At 46.1% G+C, this 25,722-nt stretch overlaps 1 protein-coding gene across 1 annotated transcript in view; it reads left to right on the top strand.

Annotated features, from left to right (window-relative positions):
• Positions 1–25,722, top strand: part of ITPKB (inositol-trisphosphate 3-kinase B) — a 135,357-nt gene that overhangs the window by 105,214 nt on the left and 4,421 nt on the right. The window contains exons 6-7 of the mRNA XM_056568488.1: positions 16,725–16,826; positions 17,959–18,030. Of these exons, the coding sequence (XP_056424463.1) occupies positions 16,725–16,826; positions 17,959–18,030 (174 nt within the window). The remainder of the gene's footprint in view (positions 1–16,724; positions 16,827–17,958; positions 18,031–25,722) is intronic.

A 25,722-nucleotide genomic window follows, 5' to 3' on the forward strand; every position in this document is an offset into this window, starting at 1 on the left:
TTTTCCAGGGTAATTTCTTTATTACATACTCACATATAAAAGGTTGATACAAAAGGTGGGAGAGGGATCACAGTGGGGGGTATTCACTGTCTGGCGACAGACTCTGTTTCGCTCGGTGCTCGAGCTTCTTCTGGCCTGAACAACTAGGAATAGTGGGCTGGTTCTTATACAGGTGGGTTCACAGGTCTAATTTCTTAGCACCTCCCAACTGTGGTGACGTCTGGTGTGAAGACGTTAGCTTAAAGACAAGCATATATTACGTCTTCCGTATACCTTCTGTCATAAGAAAACAGCTTATTATGATAAAAATAAGAAGAGTGATTAAAAACAAGGGGCGTAATCCACTTTGTCATTCAAGCCTAAAGGACCTGTTGCTGCGGTATGGATAATCCAATATGTTTCTCGCTGCAACAGGAGGCGGTTGAGATCAATACCTGGTCTGTATTTAACTCTCTCCACTCCGGAAAAAGTAAGTACTTCTGGTTTTCCCCCGTGGGCTTCCACTACATGGGATATTAAGCGGGGTGCACCTTTAAGTGTGCGCAGTGAGTACATATGCTCACGTATTCTAGCGCATAACTGACGTATAGTTTTTCCAATGTAGTAGAAGCCACACGGGCAATAAATAACATATACTACATATTTGGTACGGCATGTTATTAAATCTGTAACAGTGTGAGTTATTGAGCCCATTCGCATCGTTTTCAATTGTGCATTAAATTTGCAAAAATTACAGGACTTACAGGCATAATTCCCTTTTGGTATAGAACTTTCTAACCATGTTATCTCTTTTTTAGGCAATGTTTTTCGACTTTTTGACAGAATATCACCTATTGACTTGTTTTTTCTATATGAAATAAGTGGTTTGCGGCTGGCTACCTCTTTTATGTCGGGATCACCCTCTATAAGGTGCCAGTTCCTTCTCACCGCTTGTTCAATTATATGGTTTATAGGTGAATTCTGGAACGTAAAAGAAAATCGTTTTTTAGTTGGTTCTAATTTTTTACACTTTTTGCCCACTAACAGATTTTTTCTATCTAAGTTGTCTGCACGCTCTTTTCCATCTTTTATCAGCTTACTAGGGTAGGAGCGTTCTAACAAACGTTTAGTTAGATCCTCTGCTTGTGTGTTATAAGACTCATCAGATTCATTGTTTCTCCGTAATCTTACGAACTGACCGTATGGAACACCCTTCTTCACTGAACTAGGATGAGAACTATTATAGTGAAGAAGGGTGTTTTTAGATACGGATTTTCTGTATCCTTCACTTGTGAGTCTGTTGCCTGTTACTAGTAGTCTCAGGTCCAAAAACTCAAGTGAGGTACCTCCATAATGTGAGGTGAATGACATATTCACTGTATTAGTTAAATTAAGGTAGGTGACGAAATCTTTGAACTGAGATTCTGAGCCTGACCATGCTATGAGAATATCATCTACATAACGCATGTATAATTTTACTTGTGAGATATATGGGTTCTGGGATGAAAAAATAATTTGGCTTTCTAAGACTGCTAGGAACAAATTTGCGTATGTACAGGACACCGGGGTACCCATCGGGGTCCCGGTGTCCTGTCTATACCACTGGTCAGCAAATTGAAATGTACTGTTACTTAACAAAAAAGTAAGTGCCTCCTCTATAAATAAGATGAATTCTGCAGACTTATTGGACCATTTAAGGAATTCTTTTACAGCCCCTATACCAGCTTCGTGAGGAATTCTGGTATATAGGCTGACCACGTCAATGGAGCAAAGGTTCCAGTCTGATTCCCAATTCATTGTTTGGATTGTTTGTAATAAATGTAAAGTGTCTTTAATGTAGGCTGGTATAGAGGGGAGTAGAGGGGAGAGTAACCATTCTAAATAGTGAGACAAGTATTCGGTAGTAGACCCCACTCCCGAGACGATGGGACGTCCCGGGGGTGGGGTCTGAGCTTTGTGTATTTTGGGAAGGTGGTACCATGTTGCGGGTTTGGGTGCCTCTGGTATGAGGCGTTCCGCGTTCTTTTTAGACAGCATTCCTTGTTCAACAAACTTATGTAGGAGTGTAGTTAGACCTTTAAGAATTTTAGGAGTCGGATCAGTTTTAAGGGGAGTGTATGTGGACCTATCACGTAATTGCCTTTCGGCTTCTTGTGTGTATATGGTTTTGTACATAAGTACAACACTTCCTCCTTTATCTGCTGTTACGCCGAGCGCTCCGGGTTCCCGCTCCTCCCCGGAGCGCTCGCTTCACCTCCTCCGCTGCAGCGCTCCGGTCACGTCCTCTGACCCGGGGCGCTGCGATCCTGCTGCTAGCCGGGATGCGATTCGCGATGCGGGTAGCGCCCGCTCGCGATGCGCACCCCGGCTCCCCTACCTGACTCGCTCCCCGTCTGTTCTGTCCCGGCGCGCGCGGCCCCGCTCCCTAGGGCGCGCGCGCGCCGGGTCTCTGCGATTTAAAGGGCCACTACGCCGCTGATTGGCGCAGTGGTTCCAATTAGGGTTATCACCTGTGCACTCCCTATATTACCTCACTTCCCTTGCACTCCCTTGCCGGATCTTGTTGCCTTAGTGCCAGTGAAAGCGTTCCTTGTGTGTCCCTTGCCAGTGTTTCCAGACCTTCTGCCGTTGCCCCTGACTACGATCCTTGCTGCCTGCCCCGACCTTCTGCTACGTCTGACCTTGCTTCTGCCTACTCCCTTGTACCGCGCCTATCTTCAGCAGCCAGAGAGGTGAGCCGTTGCTAGTGGATACGACCTGGTCACTACCGCCGCAGCAAGACCATCCCGCTTTGCGGCGGGCTCTGGTGAAAACCAGTAGTGGCTTAGAACCGGTCCACTAGCACGGTCCACGCCAATCCCTCTCTGGCACAGAGGGTCCACTACCTGCCAGCCGGCATCGTGACAGTAGATCCGGCCATGGATCCCGCTGAAGTTCCTCTGCCAGTTGTCGCTGACCTCACCACGGTGGTCGCCCAGCAGTCACAACAGATTGCGCAACAAGGCCAACAGCTGTCTCAACTGACCGTTATGCTACAACAGTTGCTACCACAGCTTCAGCAGTCATCTCCTCCGCCAGCTCCTGCACCTCCTCCGCAGCGAGTGGCCGCTCCTGGGATACGCTTATCCTTGCCGGATAAATTTGATGGGGACTCTAAGTTTTGCCGTGGCTTCCTTTCCCAATGTTCCCTGCATCTGGAGATGATGTCGGACCTGTTTCCCACTGAAAGGTCTAAGGTGGCTTTCGTAGTCAGTCTTCTGTCCGGAAAAGCCCTGTCATGGGCCACACCGCTCTGGGACCGCAATGACCCCGTCACTGCCTCTGTACACTCCTTCTTCTCGGAAATCCGAAGTGTCTTTGAGGAACCTGCCCGAGCCTCTTCTGCTGAGACTGCCCTGTTGAACCTGGTCCAGGGTAATTCTTCCGTTGGCGAGTATGCCGTACAATTCCGTACACTTGCTTCAGAATTGTCCTGGAATAATGAGGCCCTCTGCGCGACCTTCAAAAAAGGCCTATCCAGCAACATTAAAGATGTTCTGGCCGCACGAGAAATTCCTGCTAATCTACATGAACTTATTCACCTAGCCACTCGCATTGACATGCGTTTTTCTGAAAGGCGTCAGGAACTCCGCCAAGATATGGACTCTGTTCGCACGAGGCGTTTTGTCTCCCCGGCTCCTCTCTCCTCTGGTCCCCTGCAATCTGTTCCTGTGCCTCCCGCCGTGGAGGCTATGCAGGTCGACCGGTCTCGCCTGACACCTCAAGAGAGGACACGACGCCGTATGGAGAACCTCTGCCTGTACTGTGCTAGTACCGAACACTTCCTGAGGGATTGTCCTATCCGTCCTCCCCGCCTGGAAAGACGTACGCTGACTCCGCACAAAGGTGAGACAGTCCTTGATGTCTACTCTGCTTCTCCACGTCTTACTGTGCCTGTGCGGATGTCTGCTTCTGCCTTCTCCTTCTCTACAGTGGCCTTCTTGGACTCTGGTTCTGCAGGAAATTTTATTTTGGCCTCTCTCGTCAACAGGTTCAGCATCCCAGTGACCAGTCTCGCCAGACCCCTCTACATCAATTGTGTAAATAATGAAAGATTGGACTGTACCATACGTTTCCGCACGGAGCCCCTTCTTATGAGCATCGGATCTCATCATGAGAGGATTGAACTTTTGGTCCTCCCCAATTGCACCTCGGAGATTCTCCTTGGACTTCCCTGGCTTCAACTTCATTCCCCAACCCTGGATTGGTCCACTGGGGAGATCAAGAGTTGGGGGTCCTCTTGTTCCAAGAACTGTCTAAAACCGGTTCCCAGTAACCCTTGCCGTAACTCTGTGGTTCCTCCAGTAACCGGTCTCCCTAAGGCCTATATGGACTTCGCGGATGTTTTCTGCAAAAAACAAGCTGAGACTCTACCTCCTCACAGGCCTTATGATTGCCCTATCGACCTCCTCCCGGGTACTACTCCACCCCGGGGCAGAATTTATCCTCTCTCTGCCCCAGAGACTCTTGCCATGTCCGAATACGTCCAGGAGAATCTAAAAAAGGGCTTTATCCGTAAATCCTCCTCTCCTGCCGGAGCCGGATTTTTCTTTGTCTCCAAAAAAGATGGCTCCCTACGTCCTTGCATTGACTACCGCGGTCTTAATAAAATCACGGTTAAGAACCGCTACCCCTTACCCCTCATCTCTGAACTCTTTGATCGCCTCCAAGGTGCCCACATCTTCACTAAATTGGACTTAAGAGGCGCCTATAACCTCATCCGCATCAGAGAGGGGGACGAGTGGAAAACGGCATTTAACACCAGAGATGGACACTTTGAGTATCTGGTCATGCCCTTTGGACTGTGCAATGCCCCTGCCGTCTTCCAAGACTTTGTCAATGAAATTTTTCGTGATCTATTATACTCCTGTGTTGTGGTATATCTGGACGATATCCTAATTTTTTCTGCCAATCTAGAAGAACACCGCCAGCATGTCCGTATGGTTCTTCAGAGACTTCGTGACAACCAACTCTATGCCAAAATTGAGAAATGTCTGTTTGAATGCCAATCTCTTCCTTTTCTAGGATATTTGGTCTCTGGCCAGGGACTACAGATGGATCCAGACAAACTCTCTGCCGTCTTAAATTGGCCACGCCCCTCCGGACTCCGTGCTATCCAACGCTTTTTGGGGTTCGCCAATTATTACAGGCAATTTATTCCACATTTTTCTACCATTGTGGCTCCTATCGTGGCCTTAACCAAAAAAAATGCTGATCCCAAGTCCTGGCCTCCTCAAGCAGAAGACTCCTTTAAACAACTCAAGTCTGCCTTTTCTTCGGCTCCCGTGCTCTCCAGACCTGACCCTTCCAAACCCTTCCTATTGGAGGTTGATGCCTCCTCAGTAGGAGCTGGAGCTGTTCTTCTACAAAAAAATCCTTCCGGGCATGCTGTCACTTGTGGTTTTTTCTCTAGGACCTTCTCTCCAGCGGAGAGGAACTACTCCATCGGGGATCGAGAGCTTCTAGCCATTAAATTAGCACTTGAGGAATGGAGGCATCTGCTGGAGGGATCAAGATTTCCTGTTATTATCTACACCGACCACAAGAACCTCTCCTACCTCCAGTCGGCCCAACGGCTGAATCCTCGCCAGGCCCGGTGGTCTCTGTTCTTTGCCCGATTTAATTTTGAGATTCACTTTCGTCCTGCCGATAAGAACATTAGAGCCGATGCTCTCTCTCGCTCCTCGGATGCCTCAGAAGTTGATCTCCCTCCGCAACACATCATTCCACCTGACTGCCTGATCTCCACTTCTCCTGCCTCCATCAGGCAGACTCCTCCAGGAAAGACCTTTGTTTCTCCACGCCAACGCCTCGGAATCCTCAAATGGGGTCACTCCTCCCATCTCGCAGGTCATGCGGGCATCAAGAAATCTGTGCAACTCATCTCCCGCTTCTATTGGTGGCCGACTCTGGAGACGGATGTTGGGGACTTTGTGCGAGCCTGCACTATCTGTGCCCGGGATAAGACTCCTCGCCAGAAGCCCGCTGGTTTTCTTCATCCTCTGCCTGTCCCCGAACAGCCTTGGTCGCTGATTGGTATGGATTTTATTACTGATTTACCCCCTTCCCGTGGCAACACTGTTATTTGGGTGGTCGTTGATCGATTCTCCAAAATGGCACATTTCATTCCTCTTCCTGGTCTTCCTTCTGCGCCTCAGTTGGCTAAACAATTTTTTGTACACATTTTTCGTCTTCACGGGTTGCCTACGCAGATTGTCTCGGATAGAGGGGTCCAATTCGTGTCTAAATTCTGGAGAGCTCTCTGTAAACAACTCAAGATTAAATTAAATTTTTCCTCTGCATATCATCCCCAGTCCAATGGACAAGTAGAAAGAATTAACCAGATCCTGGGTGATTATTTGCGACATTTTGTTTCCTCCCGCCAGGATGACTGGGCAGATCTCCTTCCATGGGCCGAATTCTCGTATAACTTCAGGGTCTCTGAATCTTCCTCCAAATCCCCATTTTTCGTGGTGTACGGCCGTCACCCTCTTCCCCCCCTCCCTACCCCCTTGCCCTCTGGTCTGCCCGCTGTGGATGAAATTTCTCGTGACCTTTCCATTATATGGAGAGAGACCCAAAATTCTCTCTTGCAGGCTTCTTCACGCATGAAGAGGTTCGCGGATAAGAAAAGAAGAGCTCCCCCCGTTTTTTCCCCTGGAGACAAGGTATGGCTCTCCGCTAAATATGTCCGCTTCCGTGTCCCTAGCTACAAGTTGGGACCACGCTATCTTGGTCCTTTCAAAATTTTGTGTCAAATTAATCCTGTCTCTTATAAACTTCTTCTTCCTCCTTCTCTTCGTATCCCTAATGCCTTTCACGTCTCTCTTCTCAAACCACTCATCCTCAACCGTTTTTCTCCCAAATCTGTTCCTCCCACTCCTGTTTCCGGCTCCTCGGACGTCTTCTCGGTCAAGGAGATTTTGGCTGCCAAAAAGGTCAGAGGGAAAAATTTTTTTTTAGTAGACTGGGAGGGTTGTGGTCCTGAAGAGAGATCCTGGGAACCTGAGGACAACATCCTTGACAAAAGTCTGCTCCTCAGGTTCTCAGGCTCCAAGAAGAGGGGGAGACCCAAGGGGGGGGTACTGTTACGCCGAGCGCTCCGGGTTCCCGCTCCTCCCCGGAGCGCTCGCTTCACCTCCTCCGCTGCAGCGCTCCGGTCACGTCCTCTGACCCGGGGCGCTGCGATCCTGCTGCTAGCCGGGATGCGATTCGCGATGCGGGTAGCGCCCGCTCGCGATGCGCACCCCGGCTCCCCTACCTGACTCGCTCCCCGTCTGTTCTGTCCCGGCGCGCGCGGCCCCGCTCCCTAGGGCGCGCGCGCGCCGGGTCTCTGCGATTTAAAGGGCCACTACGCCGCTGATTGGCGCAGTGGTTCCAATTAGGGTTATCACCTGTGCACTCCCTATATTACCTCACTTCCCTTGCACTCCCTTGCCGGATCTTGTTGCCTTAGTGCCAGTGAAAGCGTTCCTTGTGTGTCCCTTGCCAGTGTTTCCAGACCTTCTGCCGTTGCCCCTGACTACGATCCTTGCTGCCTGCCCCGACCTTCTGCTACGTCTGACCTTGCTTCTGCCTACTCCCTTGTACCGCGCCTATCTTCAGCAGCCAGAGAGGTGAGCCGTTGCTAGTGGATACGACCTGGTCACTACCGCCGCAGCAAGACCATCCCGCTTTGCGGCGGGCTCTGGTGAAAACCAGTAGTGGCTTAGAACCGGTCCACTAGCACGGTCCACGCCAATCCCTCTCTGGCACAGAGGGTCCACTACCTGCCAGCCGGCATCGTGACATCTGCTCTAATTATCACAAGGTCATCTCTCTTTTTAAGCTCATGGAGTGCTGTTTGTTCTGCTTTTGTTAGATTAACTGGTATTTCCTTATACAGTATAGATCGAATATCTTGTAAAACTGAGTTTTGGAATAAATCCAACTGCCCTCCAGGTGGTATCGGGGGGTTAAATCTAGACTTCCTTCCTTTGGTGAATGGTAACTGATCATTTTCCTCTTTTTCTACATAATTGGGATCACCAAAATCTCGCGCCAGCATTTCTATACATTCCTGTTCTAGTAGGGTACATTCTTTGGGAAAGAAACCTAAACTATCTATCATTGCTGGTGAATCTGCTTCGCATTTTGTCTGCTCAGTGGTATTTTTATTATAGAAAAATTTAAATAGATTAATGTCCCGTAACGACTTAGCCAAGTCTATTTCGAATGTCACGGGGTCGAACCGCTCAGTCAGACCATAATTCAGTCCTCTCGATAATAATGAGACTGTGGCTTCGTTCAATGTCTCTGAAGTAAGGTTGATAACGTTAGACAGAGGGTGCTCCCGATCGATTCCTTCATAATCCTGTCTCAACGTTCTGTTTTTCTTTTCTTTGGCTCTTTCAGATCTTTTCTTCCTTCCTCGCCGTGTGTGTCTTTTCCTAAAGGGTGGACTCGGTCAATTGGATCTTGATTACTGTCTTTGATGTTAATTTCCTTGTTCACATTAGGTACGGTATCCATGCGGTTTCTTGAACTAAACCGTGATGGACCTCGTGCTTGCTGAGGCCTTCTATTAGATGGTATAGTGGGTTTATGGTACCATAAGAACTCTTTATCTTGGTCATAATCGGTTTTATCCCTCAAGAATTTTTCACGTTTCTTTCTTTTTACTTCATCCTGTAAAGAAACTGTTCTATTTTGTAACTTAGGGAAAAATGCACGTATTTGTTCTTCTGAAGCTCTTTTACGGTATACAGATTTTATTCTTGTGAGATCTTCATTGAGCTTATCGTGCTCTATTCTATTTCTCGTGAGCACAATTTGTAGCAGCTTCATGGAGTGCTCATGGTGTGCCTGCTTCCATAGATTGACAAACGTAAGGTCGTCTTGGAATTGTAAAGGTGCTTTGTACGCTCGTAATCCCCGTGGGGTGCGCTCACTGTGCAGGTAGGACTGAAGTGAGTTAATGGTCCAGAAGATATTGATTTCTTTCTCAGATAGGCTCAGAATGCGTTGCTCTAATGATTTTATATCAATGAGCTCTATATCTTCTTTTAGGTTACATTCCATAAAATACCCCCCTGGATCCTCTCTCCCTGTGAGTGTTATTTCCTCCATCATTTTCAACATCCCTTCCGTGTCCATGTCCATGTTTTGTGGCGTGGCATCAGTCATGTTAGCGTGCTCTAGGACAAAGAAAAGAAAGAGCCAAAGAAAAGAAAAACAGAACGTTGAGACAGGATTATGAAGGAATCGATCGGGAGCACCCTCTGTCTAACGTTATCAACCTTACTTCAGAGACATTGAACGAAGCCACAGTCTCATTATTATCGAGAGGACTGAATTATGGTCTGACTGAGCGGTTCGACCCCGTGACATTCGAAATAGACTTGGCTAAGTCGTTACGGGACATTAATCTATTTAAATTTTTCTATAATAAAAATACCACTGAGCAGACAAAATGCGAAGCAGATTCACCAGCAATGATAGATAGTTTAGGTTTCTTTCCCAAAGAATGTACCCTACTAGAACAGGAATGTATAGAAATGCTGGCGCGAGATTTTGGTGATCCCAATTATGTAGAAAAAGAGGAAAATGATCAGTTACCATTCACCAAAGGAAGGAAGTCTAGATTTAACCCCCCGATACCACCTGGAGGGCAGTTGGATTTATTCCAAAACTCAGTTTTACAAGATATTCGATCTATACTGTATAAGGAAATACCAGTTAATCTAACAAAAGCAGAACAAACAGCACTCCATGAGCTTAAAAAGAGAGATGACCTTGTGATAATTAGAGCAGATAAAGGAGGAAGTGTTGTACTTATGTACAAAACCATATACACACAAGAAGCCGAAAGGCAATTACGTGATAGGTCCACATACACTCCCCTTAAAACTGATCCGACTCCTAAAATTCTTAAAGGTCTAACTACACTCCTACATAAGTTTGTTGAACAAGGAATGCTGTCTAAAAAGAACGCGGAACGCCTCATACCAGAGGCACCCAAACCCGCAACATGGTACCACCTTCCCAAAATACACAAAGCTCAGACCCCACCCCCGGGACGTCCCATCGTCTCGGGAGTGGGGTCTACTACCGAATACTTGTCTCACTATTTAGAATGGTTACTCTCCCCTCTACTCCCCTCTATACCAGCCTACATTAAAGACACTTTACATTTATTACAAACAATCCAAACAATGAATTGGGAATCAGACTGGAACCTTTGCTCCATTGACGTGGTCAGCCTATATACCAGAATTCCTCACGAAGCTGGTATAGGGGCTGTAAAAGAATTCCTTAAATGGTCCAATAAGTCTGCAGAATTCATCTTATTTATAGAGGAGGCACTTACTTTTTTGTTAAGTAACAGTACATTTCAATTTGCTGACCAGTGGTATAGACAGGACACCGGGACCCCGATGGGTACCCCGGTGTCCTGTACATACGCAAATTTGTTCCTAGCAGTCTTAGAAAGCCAAATTATTTTTTCATCCCAGAACCCATATATCTCACAAGTAAAATTATACATGCGTTATGTAGATGATATTCTCATAGCATGGTCAGGCTCAGAATCTCAGTTCAAAGATTTCGTCACCTACCTTAATTTAACTAATACAGTGAATATGTCATTCACCTCACATTATGGAGGTACCTCACTTGAGTTTTTGGACCTGAGACTACTAGTAACAGGCAACAGACTCACAAGTGAAGGATACAGAAAATCCGTATCTAAAAACACCCTTCTTCACTATAATAGTTCTCATCCTAGTTCAGTGAAGAAGGGTGTTCCATACGGTCAGTTCGTAAGATTACGGAGAAACAATGAATCTGATGAGTCTTATAACACACAAGCAGAGGATCTAACTAAACGTTTGTTAGAACGCTCCTACCCTAGTAAGCTGATAAAAGATGGAAAAGAGCGTGCAGACAACTTAGATAGAAAAAATCTGTTAGTGGGCAAAAAGTGTAAAAAATTAGAACCAACTAAAAAACGATTTTCTTTTACGTTCCAGAATTCACCTATAAACCATATAATTGAACAAGCGGTGAGAAGGAACTGGCACCTTATAGAGGGTGATCCCGACATAAAAGAGGTAGCCAGCCGCAAACCACTTATTTCATATAGAAAAAACAAGTCAATAGGTGATATTCTGTCAAAAAGTCGAAAAACATTGCCTAAAAAAGAGATAACATGGTTAGAAAGTTCTATACCAAAAGGGAATTATGCCTGTAAGTCCTGTAATTTTTGCAAATTTAATGCACAATTGAAAACGATGCGAATGGGCTCAATAACTCACACTGTTACAGATTTAATAACATGCCGTACCAAATATGTAGTATATGTTATTTATTGCCCGTGTGGCTTCTACTACATTGGAAAAACTATACGTCAGTTATGCGCTAGAATACGTGAGCATATGTACTCACTGCGCACACTTAAAGGTGCACCCCGCTTAATATCCCATGTAGTGGAAGCCCACGGGGGAAAACCAGAAGTACTTACTTTTTCCGGAGTGGAGAGAGTTAAATACAGACCAGGTATTGATCTCAACCGCCTCCTGTTGCAGCGAGAAACATATTGGATTATCCATACCGCAGCAACAGGTCCTTTAGGCTTGAATGACAAAGTGGATTACGCCCCTTGTTTTTAATCACTCTTCTTATTTTTATCATAATAAGCTGTTTTCTTATGACAGAAGGTATACGGAAGACGTAATATATGCTTGTCTTTAAGCTAACGTCTTCACACCAGACGTCACCACAGTTGGGAGGTGCTAAGAAATTAGACCTGTGAACCCACCTGTATAAGAACCAGCCCACTATTCCTAGTTGTTCAGGCCAGAAGAAGCTCGAGCACCGAGCGAAACAGAGTCTGTCGCCAGACAGTGAATACCCCCCACTGTGATCCCTCTCCCACCTTTTGTATCAACCTTTTATATGTGAGTATGTAATAAAGAAATTACCCTGGAAAAGAAGTCTTTGGTGAGTCTGCCGACTTTTTCTACTACTCCTCTTTACTTCAAGATTTGTGATTTGCTACTCATAGTCAGAGCACCACCAACACTTCGGGGAACACTCCAACACGTCCCTTAGTCCAAATACGTGAGAATATCAGCAGCAGTGCCGGACATTACACTCTTTGTTTGAAGATTTGTAAATTACTTCTATTAAAAAATCTTAATCCTTCCAGTACTTATTAGCTGCTGAATACTACAGAGGAAATTCTTTTCTTTTTGGAACACGGAGCTCTCTGCTGACATCACGAGCACAGTGCTCTCTGCTGACACCTCTGTCCATTTTAGGAACTGTCCAGAGCATCATATGTTTGCTATGGGGATTTTCTCCTACTACTGGACAGTTCTTAAAATGGACAGAGATGTCAGCAGAGAGCACTGTGCCTGTGATGTCAGCAGAGAGCTCTGTGTTCCAAAAAGAAAAGAATTTCCTCTGTAGTATTCAGCAGCTAATAAGTACTGGAAGAATTAAGATTTTTTAATAGAAGTCATTTACAAATCTGTTTAAGTTTCTGGCACCAGTTGATTTAAAAAAGTGTTTTCATCCAGTGTGCCTCCAGCTGTTGCAAAACTACAACTCCCAGCATGCTCTGACACCCTTGCTGGGAATTGTTGGGTTCAATATGAAATAAATTCAATTTACTGTGAAGTCTGGAAACTTCCCTTACATGGAGCACAGTGTGAATGTTGCCAGAAGCTAAATACATGGAGATTTAATAAAGAAATACCTGTGCCCAGAGCCCCGTGCCAGAACAGAAATGTGACTCTCTTACATTATAGATCAGGAATTTTAATTTGTTGGCTTTTTTTCCTTTTCCACTTATTGTGAGGCCTGGTTACATACTAGCAGTGTATAATGTCACTGCGGGGGTCGGGTGGGGTCCCCCTCTATGATTGGGGCCAAAAGATCAGAAACATGTTACAGCACCCATACGTAGGCCTGAATGACTGCGCGGCCCCCTGCTATTAGAGGAGTAGGTTCAGATTAAGGACCCTCCTCTGATAACTTAAAGGGGTACTCGGCTGAAAACATCTTATCCCCAATCCAAAGGATAGGGCATAAGATGTCTAATCGCAGGGGTCCTGTCTTTGGGGACCCCCGCGTTCTGCGCTGCGGCACCCCGTCATTCAGTGCACCGAGCGAACTTCGCCCACTTCCCCTCCATTCATGGGAGGAGGCGTGATAGCTACGTACCAGCCGTCACACCCCCTCCTATAGACATGAATGGGGGGGGGGGGGGGGGGCGTGGCGTGATGTCAAAAACGCGGAAGCTCCAAGCTTCCGTGTTCTGGATGCCGCCACTGCCGACCCCCACAATTAGAATAGCAATGCCGGGGCCCCGTTCGGGAGATCGCAGGGGGTCCCAGCGGTCCAACCCCCCGTGATCAAACACTTATCTCCTATCCTGCAAATAGGGGATAAGTGTATTTTCACTGCAGATGTCCTTTAACAAATACATACCTTATAAACAAATTCAAACTCCAGACCAGATCCCTAAACGAATACAGACACTATAAACTAATTGAAACCCCATATCCCATAAACAAATACAGATCCTAGACCCTATACAATAATTCAGACCAAAGACCAGTACCCCTGAAAAAATAAAGACCCCAGACCCTATGAATGAATTTAAACCCCAGACCAGACCCCTAAAGTAATAGAGACCAGACATCTACACTAATACGGACCCCATAACCTGTAAACTAATTCAGACCCCAGACCAGAACACCTAAACTAATACAGACTTGCGACCAGACCCCTAAACAAATAAAGACCCCAGACCCTATTAACTAATTCAGACCCCAGACCACACCCCATAAACAAATAGAGACCTCAGATTCTGTCAACTAATTTATACCCCTTACCCTATAAACTAATTGAGACTCTAGACTCCATAAACAAATCCAAACAATACTAAAAAACAGACCATATAAAATAATACAGACCCCAGACCAGAACCCTTGAACAAATACAGACCCCAGACCAGAACCCCTGAACAAATACAGACCCCAGACCAGAACCCCTGAACAAATACAGACCCCAGACCAGAATCCCTGAACAAATACAGACCAGAACCCTTGAACAAATACAGACCCCAGAGCAGATCCCTAAACAAATAAAGACCCCAGACCAGAACCCCTGAACAAATACAGACCCCAGAGCAGAACCCCTAAACAAATATAGATCCCAGACCAGAACCCCTGAACAAATACAGACCCCAGACCAGAACCCCTGAACAAATACAGACCCCAGACCAGAATCCCTGAACAAATACAGATCAGAACCCTTGAACAAATACAGACCCCAGAGCAGATCCCTAAACAAATACAGACCCCAGAGCAGAACCCCTGAACAAATACAGACCCCAGAGCAGAACCCCTAAACAAACACAGATCCCAGACTAGACCCCTAAACTAATACAGGCCCCAGACCAGAACCCCTGAACAAATACAGATCCCAGACCAGTACCCCTAAACAAATATAGCCCCCAGACCAGAACCCCTAAACAAATACAGATCCCAGACCAGTACCCCTAAACAAATACAGCCCCCAGACCAGTACCCCTAAACAAATACAGACCCCAGACCAGAACCCCTGAACTAATACAGACCCCAGACCAGTACTCCTAAACAAATACAGACCCCAGACCAGAACCCCTGAACAAATACAGACCCCAGACCAGAACCCCTGAACAAATACAGATCAGAACCCTTGAACAAATACAGACCCGAGAACAGATCCCTAAACAAATACAGACCCCAGACCAGAACCCCTGAACAAATACAGACCCCAGAGCAGAACCCCTGAACTAATACAGACCCCAGACCAGAACCCCTGAACTAATACAGACCCCAGACCAGAACCCCTGAACTAATACAGACCCCAGACCAGAACCCCTGAACAAATACAGACCCCAGACCAGAACCCCTGAACTAATACAGACCCCAGACCAGAACCCCTGAACTAATACAGATCCCAGACCAGTACCCCTAAACAAATACAGCCCCCAGACCAGTACCCCTAAACAAATACAGACCCCAGACCAGAACCCCTGAACTAATACAGAGCCCAGACCAGTACTCCTAAACAAATACAGACCCCAGACCAGAACCCCTGAACAAATACAGACCCCAGACCAGAACCCCTGAACAAATACAGATCAGAACCCTTGAACAAATACAGACCCGAGAACAGATCCCTAAACAAATACAGACCCCAGACCAGAACCCCTGAACAAATACAGACCCCAGAGCAGAACCCCTGAACTAATACAGACCCCAGACCAGAACCCCTGAACTAATACAGACCCCAGACCAGAACCCCTGAACTAATACAGACCCCAGACCAGAACCCCTGAACAAATACAGACCCCAGACCAGAAACCCTGAACTAATACAGACCCCAGACCAGAACCCCTGAACTAATACAGATCCCAGACCAGTACCCCTAAACAAATACAGCCCCCAGACCAGTACCCCTAAACAAATACAGACCCCAGACCAGAACCCCTGAACTAATACAGACCCCAGACCAGTACTCCTAAACAAATACAGACCCCAGACCAGAACCCCTGAACAAATACAGACCCCAGACCAGAACCCCTGAACAAATACAGATCAGAACCCTTGAACAAATACAGACCCGAGAACAGATCCCTAAACAAATACAGACCCCAGACCAGAACCCCTGAACAAATACAGACCCCAGAGCAGAACCCCTGAACTAATACAGACCCCAGACCAGAACCCCTGAACTAATACAGACCCCAGACCAGAACCCCTGAACTAATACAGACCCCAGACCAGAACCCCTGAACAAATACAGACCCCAGACCAGAACCCCTGAACTAATACAGACCCCAGACCAGAACCCCTGAACTAATACAGACCCCAGACCAGAACCCCTGAACAAATACAGACCCCAGACCAGAACCCCTGAACAAATACAGACCCCAGACCAGAACCCCTGAACTAATACAGACCCCAGACCAGAACCCCTGAACAAATACAGACCCCAGACCAGAACCCCTGAACTAATACAGACCCCAGACCAGAACCCCTGAACAAATACAGACCCCAGACCAGAACCCCTGAACTAATACAGACCCCAGACCAGACCCCTAAACAAATACAGACCCCAGACCAGAACCCCTAAACAAATTTGTCTCCTAGAGGAGAGATGGGCAGACAGAACACAATGGCGATATCCCCCGCACATCTCTCACCGGGTTTGTGTGGAAAACATGAAAACAATTTGTTTTCTAAATATTTACATTATATATAATTGTTACTAATAACAGTCAGTTGTTTAGTTGTTTCATCCTGGCCAGAATATGTGTTTTCCTTTTTTTTTTGTTTTTTTTTTGTTTTTTTTTGATGTCCGGGACTTGGCTGCTGACCACAAAACCACCGATGACCTTTAAAATTGGAGACATGTGCATGACGCAGCCAAAGATTAAAATAATATATATTTTTTTTCCAGTTTGTTGGCATTTGATGAAGTTCCCTTATCCTCTAGCTGTACAGCGGGTTCTTCATGAAATCCTCCCCTCTCCACCATTCTTTACACTGCAGCTCTGCTTGTTCACATTGGCTGCAGATTAGTTATGATGGGATCCTGTGGTGATCTCCTGGAGTTGCCCTTTAAATTATTCTATTCTAAACCAACTTTTTGTCTTTTTCATTTTTAAGAAAGAAGATGGGACCGTGAACAAGGACTTCAAAAAGACGAAAACGCGGGAACAAGTCATGGCCGCCTTCAGAGAGTTTACAAAATCTAATGCTAACATTCTAGTAAGTGCGGCTGGTTATTTCAAGATAGTATTAGGGTGACTATTCCCATAAGTCAATGTTTCCCAACCAGGGTGCCTCCAGCTGTTGCAAAACTACAACTTTCAGCATGCTAAGCAGCAGGTATAATGGTCTGGGCAGTGGATGGGAGATCTACAGCAATGCTCAGAGCAGTGTTTCTCAACCTGGGGGCCTCCAGCTGTTGCAAAACTACAACTCCCAGCATGCTAAACAGCAGGTATCATGGTCTGTGGATGGGAGACCTACAGCAATGCTCAGAGCAGTGTTTCTCAACCAGGGTGCCTGCAGCTGTTGCAAAACTAATACTCCCAGCATGCTAAGCAGCAGGTATCATGGTCTGTGGATGGGAGACCTACAGCAATGCCCAGAGCAGTGTTTCTTAACCACTGTGCCTCCAGCTGTTGCAAAACTACAACGTCCAGCATGCTATGCGGCAGTTATCATGGTCTGGGCAGTGGATGGGAGACCTACAGCAATGCTCAGATCGGTGTTTCTCAACCAGGGTGCCTCCAGCTGTTGCAAAACTACAACTCCCAGCATGCTAAGCAGCAGGTATCATGGGCAGTGGATGGGAGACCAACAACAATGCTCAGAGCAGTGTTTCTTAATCAGTGTGCCTCCAGCTGTTGCAAAACTACAACTTCCAGCATGCTAAACGGCAGTTATCATGGTCTGGGCAGTGGATGGTAGACCTACAGCAATGCTCAGAGCAGTGTTTCTCAACCAGGGTGCCTCCAGCTGTTGCAAAACTACAACTCCCAGCATGCTAAGCAGCAGGTATCATGGTCTGGGCAGTGGATGGGAAACCACCAGTGTTTTCCAACCAGTAAGAAACACTGATATACATGCAGTTTAATACTAAATATATTGTAAATCAAGTTTCCAAATGATCATGATTTTACTGACATGCTTAATACTATACTCCAGTTACATCTAGAGCTGCATTTAAAAATTCTGTAGTGTGAATGGAAGATTTATTAAGCTGTGTTTGTTTTTTTTTCTGTTTCAAAAATATGCTGTTGGCACCAAGGGGAGGAGTCAATGGGCGGAGCTTTACATATGTGCGGCGCATGTGATACCGCCATTCAGTATAACCATGCGTTTCTCTTTGCAGAAGTCTTACCTGAACCGTTTAGAAGATATAAGGAACATATTGGAACAGTCTTCGTTCTTTAAGACCCATGAGGTGAGTCGGGGTTCCTCTTTCTCTTACACGACTTGTGTCTCTCGTAATTCAGGGAATGCCGTATTTACGTAAATACGTTTTACATAGAAATGCGCTTTGGCTTCATTACAAGATCATGTACATTAAACAAGGGGCTGAGGGATTGATTGCACTTCACTTCTGAGACCCGCTGCGATCAGAAGTTATTAAAGGGGTACTCCGATGCCAGATGGAAAAAAAAATATGCCACTCAGGAGCTCGGAAAAGCTGGGTGACAACCAATATGGCTGTCATTGTAGCTTCCACAGGGGTCATCATGAGCTTTCCCTGGCTCTCTGATAGCAAATGTGACTGGTGATATACAGCAATGGTCTCCAAGCTGTGGAGATCCAGCTGTTGCAAAACTACAGCTCCCAGCATGCCCGGACAGCCAACGGCTGTCCGGGCATGCTGGGTGTTGTAGTTTTGCAACAGCTGGAGGTCCACAGTTTGGAGACCACTGACATAGTGCCAGGAATGTTGCATACATAGATGGATGTGCCGTTCAGGAGCATGGAAAAGCTGGGTGACTATCAATTTAGCCGTATCTTACCCAGCTTTCAAAGGCTCTTTAATGGCAAATCTGAACAGTTATACAGTGATATAGAGAAGCCCAGTTACATACAGAGATATAAAGAAAGGAATGTAATGTTGCATGCATAGATACATTTGCTGTTAGGAAATTTGGGAAAGCTGGGTTACTACCAATACGGCTGTCCTTAGCTCCGATAGGGGGGCTAATCTGCTCAGATACACTCAGCTTTCCCAAGCTTTTTAATGTGATTTTGATTGCACAGTTTTAGGAAAACTGAGTGTTTATCAATTTAAATTTGGTCACCCAGCTTTCCCAGACTCTTAAATGGCAAATCTTCCCAGTTACGTGATGTTACATACAAAGGTTTGGGAAAGCTGTTGCTGTAGCTTCCACAGGGGTCATCACCCAGCTTTCCCAGGCTTTCTAATAGCAAATCTGTCCAGTTTTACAGTGATATATATCTATGTGTAATTGGGCAATAAAGAGCCTGGGGAAAGCTGGGTGACAACAGCTAAATTGATAGTTACCCAGCTTTCTAAATGCTCTTTATCACTGTATAACTGGGAAGACTAGGCAATAAAGAGTCCAGGGAAGCAGGGTGACAACCCCCTGCTGGAGCTGTAACAACAGCCATGCTTGTTGCCACCCAACTTTTCCAAACTTCTGAATGGCACATCTTTCTGTGAATGCAACAATCTAAAGCAGTGGCCTTTTATATATATATATATATATATATATATATATATATATATATATATATATATATATCTGTATGTAACTGGGCAGATCGATTATGTTGTGTGTTCTAGACGTAAAAAATTCACCTGCACAAAGGAAAATAAAAAATTGCGCAAAATTTTTCACGGAAATGATAAATTACCCCAACACTTCCAGTATTCGAGAAAGTTTTAGACTGTGTTATAATACGGAAGACTGGACGGTCTCCCCTTAAAGGGGTACTTCGGTGGAATTTTTTTTTAACCCTTCCAGTACTTATTAGCAGCTGTATGCTACAGAGGAATTTTTTTTCTTTTTGAATTTCTTTTGTTTTGTCCACAGTGCTCTCTGCTGACACCTCTGTCCGTATCAGGAACTGTCCAGAGCAGGGATGGGGATTTTCTCCTGCTCTGGACAGTTCCTGATACGGACAGAGGTGTCAGCAGAGAGCACTGTGGACAAGACAAAAAAGAAATTCAAAAAGAAAAGAATTTCCTCTGTAGCATACAGCTGCTAAAAGGTACTGGAAGGGTGAAGATTTTTTAATAGAAGTAATTTACAAATCTGTTGAACTTTCTGGCACCAGTTGATTTAAAAAAAAAAAAAAATTCCCCACCGGAGTACCCCTTTAAATCTTTATCTCTGAGGACCCCGGAATGTGGGTTGCGTCAGCCCCCCGGCGTACACTAACCCGTATTCTGCGCGGTCTCTTAGCAACAAGAGCAAATATTGTTTAATCCGAAGAAAATGAGAATTCCGTCCGGGACCCGATGTTTATTTATATGGACGGCGAGATGAATATTCCCCAGTGTCTGCGCCATGAGGGACGTTTTCGCAGGACACTCGTCCCTTCAGAGGATTTCGGAGGGGGGTCATCTAAAGTCAGCATCTCCCATGGAGAGAAATTCCACCAGGGGCCGACGGAATATTCCACCGCAGGCCGCCACGGGCGCAGCAACAATCGCCGGCTTCATTGAAAATTTGGCAGAAACGTTCAACGATCAAATAGTGAATAGCAAATAGGGGGGAAGTCCTGTCAGGACAGGGGCCTTGCTGGAGGGATGTCGGGTCACTGTGTTCTGGGAAAGCTGGGTGACAATCCATATGGCTGGAGTCGTAGCTTCTTACAGGGGTCATCACCTTTCCCAGGCTCTCTAATAGCAAATCTGACCAGTTACGCAGAGATAGAAAGAAAGGAATGTAATGTTACGTGCGTAGATAGCTATGATGTTCAGAGGCTTGAGAAAGCTGAGTGACAGCCAATATGGTTGTGATTGTAGTTTACACTGGGGTCATCACTCAGCTTTCCCTGGCTCTTTAATACCAAACGTGGCTAGTAATATAGAGCAGTCGTCTCCAAACTGTGCACTAGAGATGAGCGAACTTACAGTAAATTCGATTCGTCACGAACTTCTCGGCTCGGCAGTTGATGACTTTTCCTGCATAAATTAGTTCAGCTTTCAGGTGCTCCCGTGGGCTGGAAAAGGTGGATACAGTCCTAGGAGACTCTTTCCTAGGACTGTATCCACCTTTTCCAGCCCACCGGAGCACCGGAAAGCTGAACTAATTTATGCAGGAAAAGTCAGCAACCGCTGAGCCGAGAAGTTCGTGACGAATCGAATTTACTGTAAGTTCGCTCATCTCTACTGTGCACCTCCAGCTGTTGCACAACTACAACTCCCAGCATGCCCGGACAGACATTGGCTGACCTGTGATATAGAGCAATGGTTGCCAAACTGTGGAGCTCCAGCTGTTGCAAAACTACAACTCCCAGCATGCCCGGACAGCCTTTGGCTGTCCGGGCTTGCTGGGAGTTGTAGTTTTGCAACAGCTGGAGATCCAAAGTTTGTAAATCACTGATATAGAGAAAATGTTGCATACATAGATTGATTTACCATTCAGAAGTTTGAGAAAGCTGGGTGACTATCCATATGACTGGAGTGGTAGCTTCTTACAGGGGTCATCACCTTTCCCAGGCTCTCTAATAGCAAAATCTGGCCAGTGATATAGAGCAATGGTCTCCAAACTGTGGAGCTCCAGCTGTTGCAAAACTACAACTCCCATCATGCCCGGACAGCCAACAGCTGGGAGTTGTAGTTTTGCAACAGCTGGAGATCCAAAGTTTGTAGATCTCTGATATAGAGAAAGAAATGTTGTATACATAGATTGATTTACCATTTAAAAGTTTGAGAAAGCTGGGTGACTATCAATTTAGTTGTATGTCAATCAGCTTTCCCAGGCTCTTTAAAGGGGTACTCCGGTGGAAAAAAAAATGTTTTTAAAATGAACTGGTGCCAGAAAGTTAAACAGATTTGTAAATTACTTCTATTAAAAAATCTTTATCCTTCCAGTACTTTTTAGCAGCTGTATTCTACAGAGGGAATTCTTTTCTTTTTGAATTTCTTTTTTGTCTTGTCCACAGTGCTCTCTGCTGACACCTCTGTCCGTATCAGGAACTGTCCAGAGCAGGAGAAAATCCCCATAGCAAACCTATGCTGCTCTGGACAGTTCCTGACATGGACAGAGGTGTCAGCAGAGAGCACTGTGGACAAGACCAAAAAGAAAAGAATTTCCTCTGTAGCATACAGCTGCTAATAAGTACTAGAAGGATAAAGATTTTTTTTAAGAAAAAGTAATTTACAAATCTGTTTAACTTTCTGGCACCAGTTGATTAAAAAAAATATTAAAAGTTTTCCACCGGAGTACCCCTTTAATGGCAAATCTGAACAGTTATACGGTGATATAGAGCAGCGGTCTCTAAACTGTGGACCTGTTGCAAAAGTACAACTCCCAGCATGCCCGGACAGCCAATGGAATGTTGCATACATAGATAGATGTGACATTTAGAAGTTTGGGAAAGCTGGGTGACAGCCAATATGGCTGCCGTTACAGCTCCAGTAGGGGGTTGTCACCTACTTTCCCAAACTCTTTATTGCCTAGTCTGCCCATATATATACAGTGATATAGAGCAAGGAATGTTGCATACATAGATTATCTATTCAGATATTTGAGAAAGCTGGGTGACTATCAATCAAGTCACACGATGGCTGTAGTTTTGCAACAGCTGGAGGACCACAGTTTGGAGATTATTGATATAGAGAAAGAAATGTTGCATACATGCTCCTCCATGTCCCATTGTTCCGTCTCCTTCTCCTCCATGTTCCATTGTTCCGTCTCCTTCTCCTCCATGTTTCATTGTTCCGTCTCCTTCTCCTCCATGTCCCATTGTTCCGTCTTCTCCATGTTCCAATGTTCCGTCTCCTTCTCCTCCATGTTCCATTGTTCGGTCTCCTTCTCCTCCATGTTCCATTGTTCCGTCTCCTTCTCCTCCATGCCCCATTGTTCCGTCTTCTCCATGTTCCATTGTTCCGTCTCCTCCATGTTCCATTGTTCGGTCTCCTTCTCCTCCATGTCCCATTGTTCCGTCTGCTTCTCCTCCATTCCCATTGTTCCGTCTCCTTCTCCTCCTTGTCCCATTGTTCCCTCTCCTTCTCCTCCTTGTTCCATTGTTCCGTCTCCTTCTCCTCCATGTCCTATTCTTCCGTCTCCTTCTCCTCCATGTCTCATTGTTCCGTCTCCTTCTCCTCCATGTCCCATTGTTCTCTCTTTCTCCTCCATGTCCCATTGTTCCATCTCCTTCTCCTCCATTTCCCATTGTTCCGTCTCCTTCTCCTCCATTTCCCATTGTTCCATCTCCTTCTCCTCCATGTCCCATTGTTCCGTCTTCTTCTCCTCCTCCATGTCCCATTGTTCTCTCTTTCTCCTCCATTTCCCATTGTTCCGTCTCCTTCTCCTCCATTTCCCATTGTTCTGTCTCCTTCTCCTCCATGTCCCATTGTTCTCTCTCCTTCTCCTCCATTCCCATTGTTCCGTCTCCTTCTCCTCCATGTCCCATTGTTCTCTCTCCTTCTCCTCCATTCCCATTGTTCTGTCTCCTTCTCCTCCATGTCCCATTGTTCCGTCTCCTTCTCCTCCATGTTCCATTGTTCTCTCTCCTTCTCCTCCATGTCCCATTGTTCCGTCTCCTTCTCTTCCATGTCCCATTGTTCCGTCTCCTTCTCCTCCATGTCCCATTGTTCCGTCTCCTTCTCCTCCATGTCCCATTGTTCCGTCTCCTTCTCCTCCATGTTCCATTGTTCCGTCTCCTTCTCCTCCATGTCCCATTGTTCCGTCTCCTTCTCCTCCATGTCCCATTGTTCCGTCTCCTTCTCCTCTATGTCCCATTGTTCCGTCTCCTTATCCTTCATTTCCCATTGTTCCGTCTCCATCTCCTCCATTGTTCCGTCTCCTTCTCCTCCATGTTCCATTGTTCCGTCTCCTTCTCCTCCATGTCCCATTGTTCCGTTTCCTTCTCCTCCATGTTCCGTCTCCTTCTCCTTCATGTCCCATTGTTCCGTCTCCTTCTCCTCCATGTCCCATTGTTCCGTCTCCTTCTCCTCCATGTCCCATTGTTCCGTCTCCTTCTCCTCCATGTCCCATTGTTCCGTCTCCTTCTCCTCCATGTCCCATTGTTCCGTCTCCTTCTCCTCCATGTCCCATTGTTCCGTCTCCTTCTCCTCCATGTCCCATTGTTCCGTCTCCTTCTCCTCCATGTCCCATTGTTCCGTCTCCTTCTCCTCCATTTCCCATTGTTCCGTCTCCTTCTCCTCCATGTCCCATTGTTCCGTCTCCTTCTCCTCCATTTCCCATTGTTCCGTCTCCTTCTCCTCCATGTTCCATTGTTCCGTCTCCTTCTCCTCTGTATGGTGAGGTCTTGGCAGGTGTCTCCTGGAGAACTCATAATACCATTGCTGCAGGGGGTAATGGGAGAAGATATATCTATATGAGGTAATGACAGCTCGGAACCATCTATTTACTCATGGTACATGTGCCTGGAATGATAAATACTCTGCGCCGTGCATTGCCCCATGCCAGGCTGTACTTGGCACCCGAGGCTATGGCACAGCTGACCGGTACATCAGTCAGGACATAGGGGGAGATTTATCAAAACTTGTTCAGAGGAAAAGTTGCTGAGTTGCCCATAGCAACCAATCAGATCGCTGCTTTCATTTTTGAAAAGGCCTGTGAAAAATGAAAGCAGCGATCTGATTGGTTGCTATGGGCAACTCAGCAACTTTTCCTCTGGACGGGTTTTAATAAATCTCCCCATATAGAGCAGATATGGCATTGTATGTTCTCGGTCATCACCGACAGGGAGGCATTATGAGATTATTGGGTTCCCGAGCAGTAGGAAGTCACAGAATGTTAGTAACTCAATGAAGAGATTAGGGTCAAAAAGTCTTCAAGCATTGTTCTAGAGCACTATCACTACTTGTTCTAGAGCAGTGGTCTCCAATCCAGTCCTCAAGGCCAAACCATATTCCGGGTATTTTCTCAGTGACTCCTTTTGAATAGAGCAGGAAAAAAAAAATGGAAATTCTAGACTGTTGGTGGCCTTGAGGACTAGGTTGGGGACTTCTGTTCTAGAACATTACCGCTACTTGTACGGCTCTATTGTTACTAGAGGGGTCTATTTTGCGCACGTGATAATTTAGCGCACCAACCAGCGCATCTGCTAACCACGCCCCCTGGAAGTGCACAACAAGAAAAATGACGGAGGCGGAGAAGCCAACATAAAATGAGCGCAAGAATTAAATGATAACTTTGGTGCAGGTCAACGTGCAAAATTACGCTACTTTTATGTTGTATGCGCTGGCTTCGCAATTTTTCTTCTTGCTTATAATTGTTCGGCTGGTGTTACGTTTTTCGTGTGCAGTTCCGTGTTCGGAACATCTAGTGCGGTGGTCTGGCTCTCATACTGACTACAGCAGTGTTTTACAGACAGTGTGCCTCCAGCTGTTGCAAAACTACAGCTCCCAGCATGCTAATCAGCAGGTATCATGGTCTGGGCAGTGGATGGGAGACCAATAGCAATGCCCAGAGCAGTGTTTCCCAACCAGAGTGCCTCCAGCTGTTGCAAAACTACAATTCCCAGTATGCTAAGCAGCAGGTGTCATGGTCTTGGCAGTGGATGGGAGACCAACAGCTATGCTCAAGTGTGCTTTAGCTGTTGCAAAACTACAACTCCCAGCATGCTAAGCAGCAGGTATCATGGTCTGGGAAGTGGATGGGAGACCAACAGCAATGCTCAGAGCAGTGTTTCACAACCAGTGCACCTCCAGCTGTTGCAAAACTACAACTCCCAGTATGCTAAGCAGCAGGTGTCATGGTCTTGGCAGTGGATGGGAGACCAACAGCTATGCTCAAATGTGCTTCAGCTGTTGCAAAACTACAACTCCCAGCATGCCCGGACAGCCTTCGGCTGTCCGGACATGCTGAGAGTTGTAGTTTTGCTACAGCTGGAGGCACGCTGTTTGGAAAACACTGGACTACAGGGAGCTGCTAAATATGGTCCTTTGTTGAAACACAATACATCTTAATCT

Source organism: Hyla sarda, chromosome 3, assembly GCF_029499605.1.
Source record: "Hyla sarda isolate aHylSar1 chromosome 3, aHylSar1.hap1, whole genome shotgun sequence".
In the NCBI taxonomy this organism is placed as follows: domain Eukaryota; kingdom Metazoa; phylum Chordata; class Amphibia; order Anura; family Hylidae; genus Hyla; species Hyla sarda.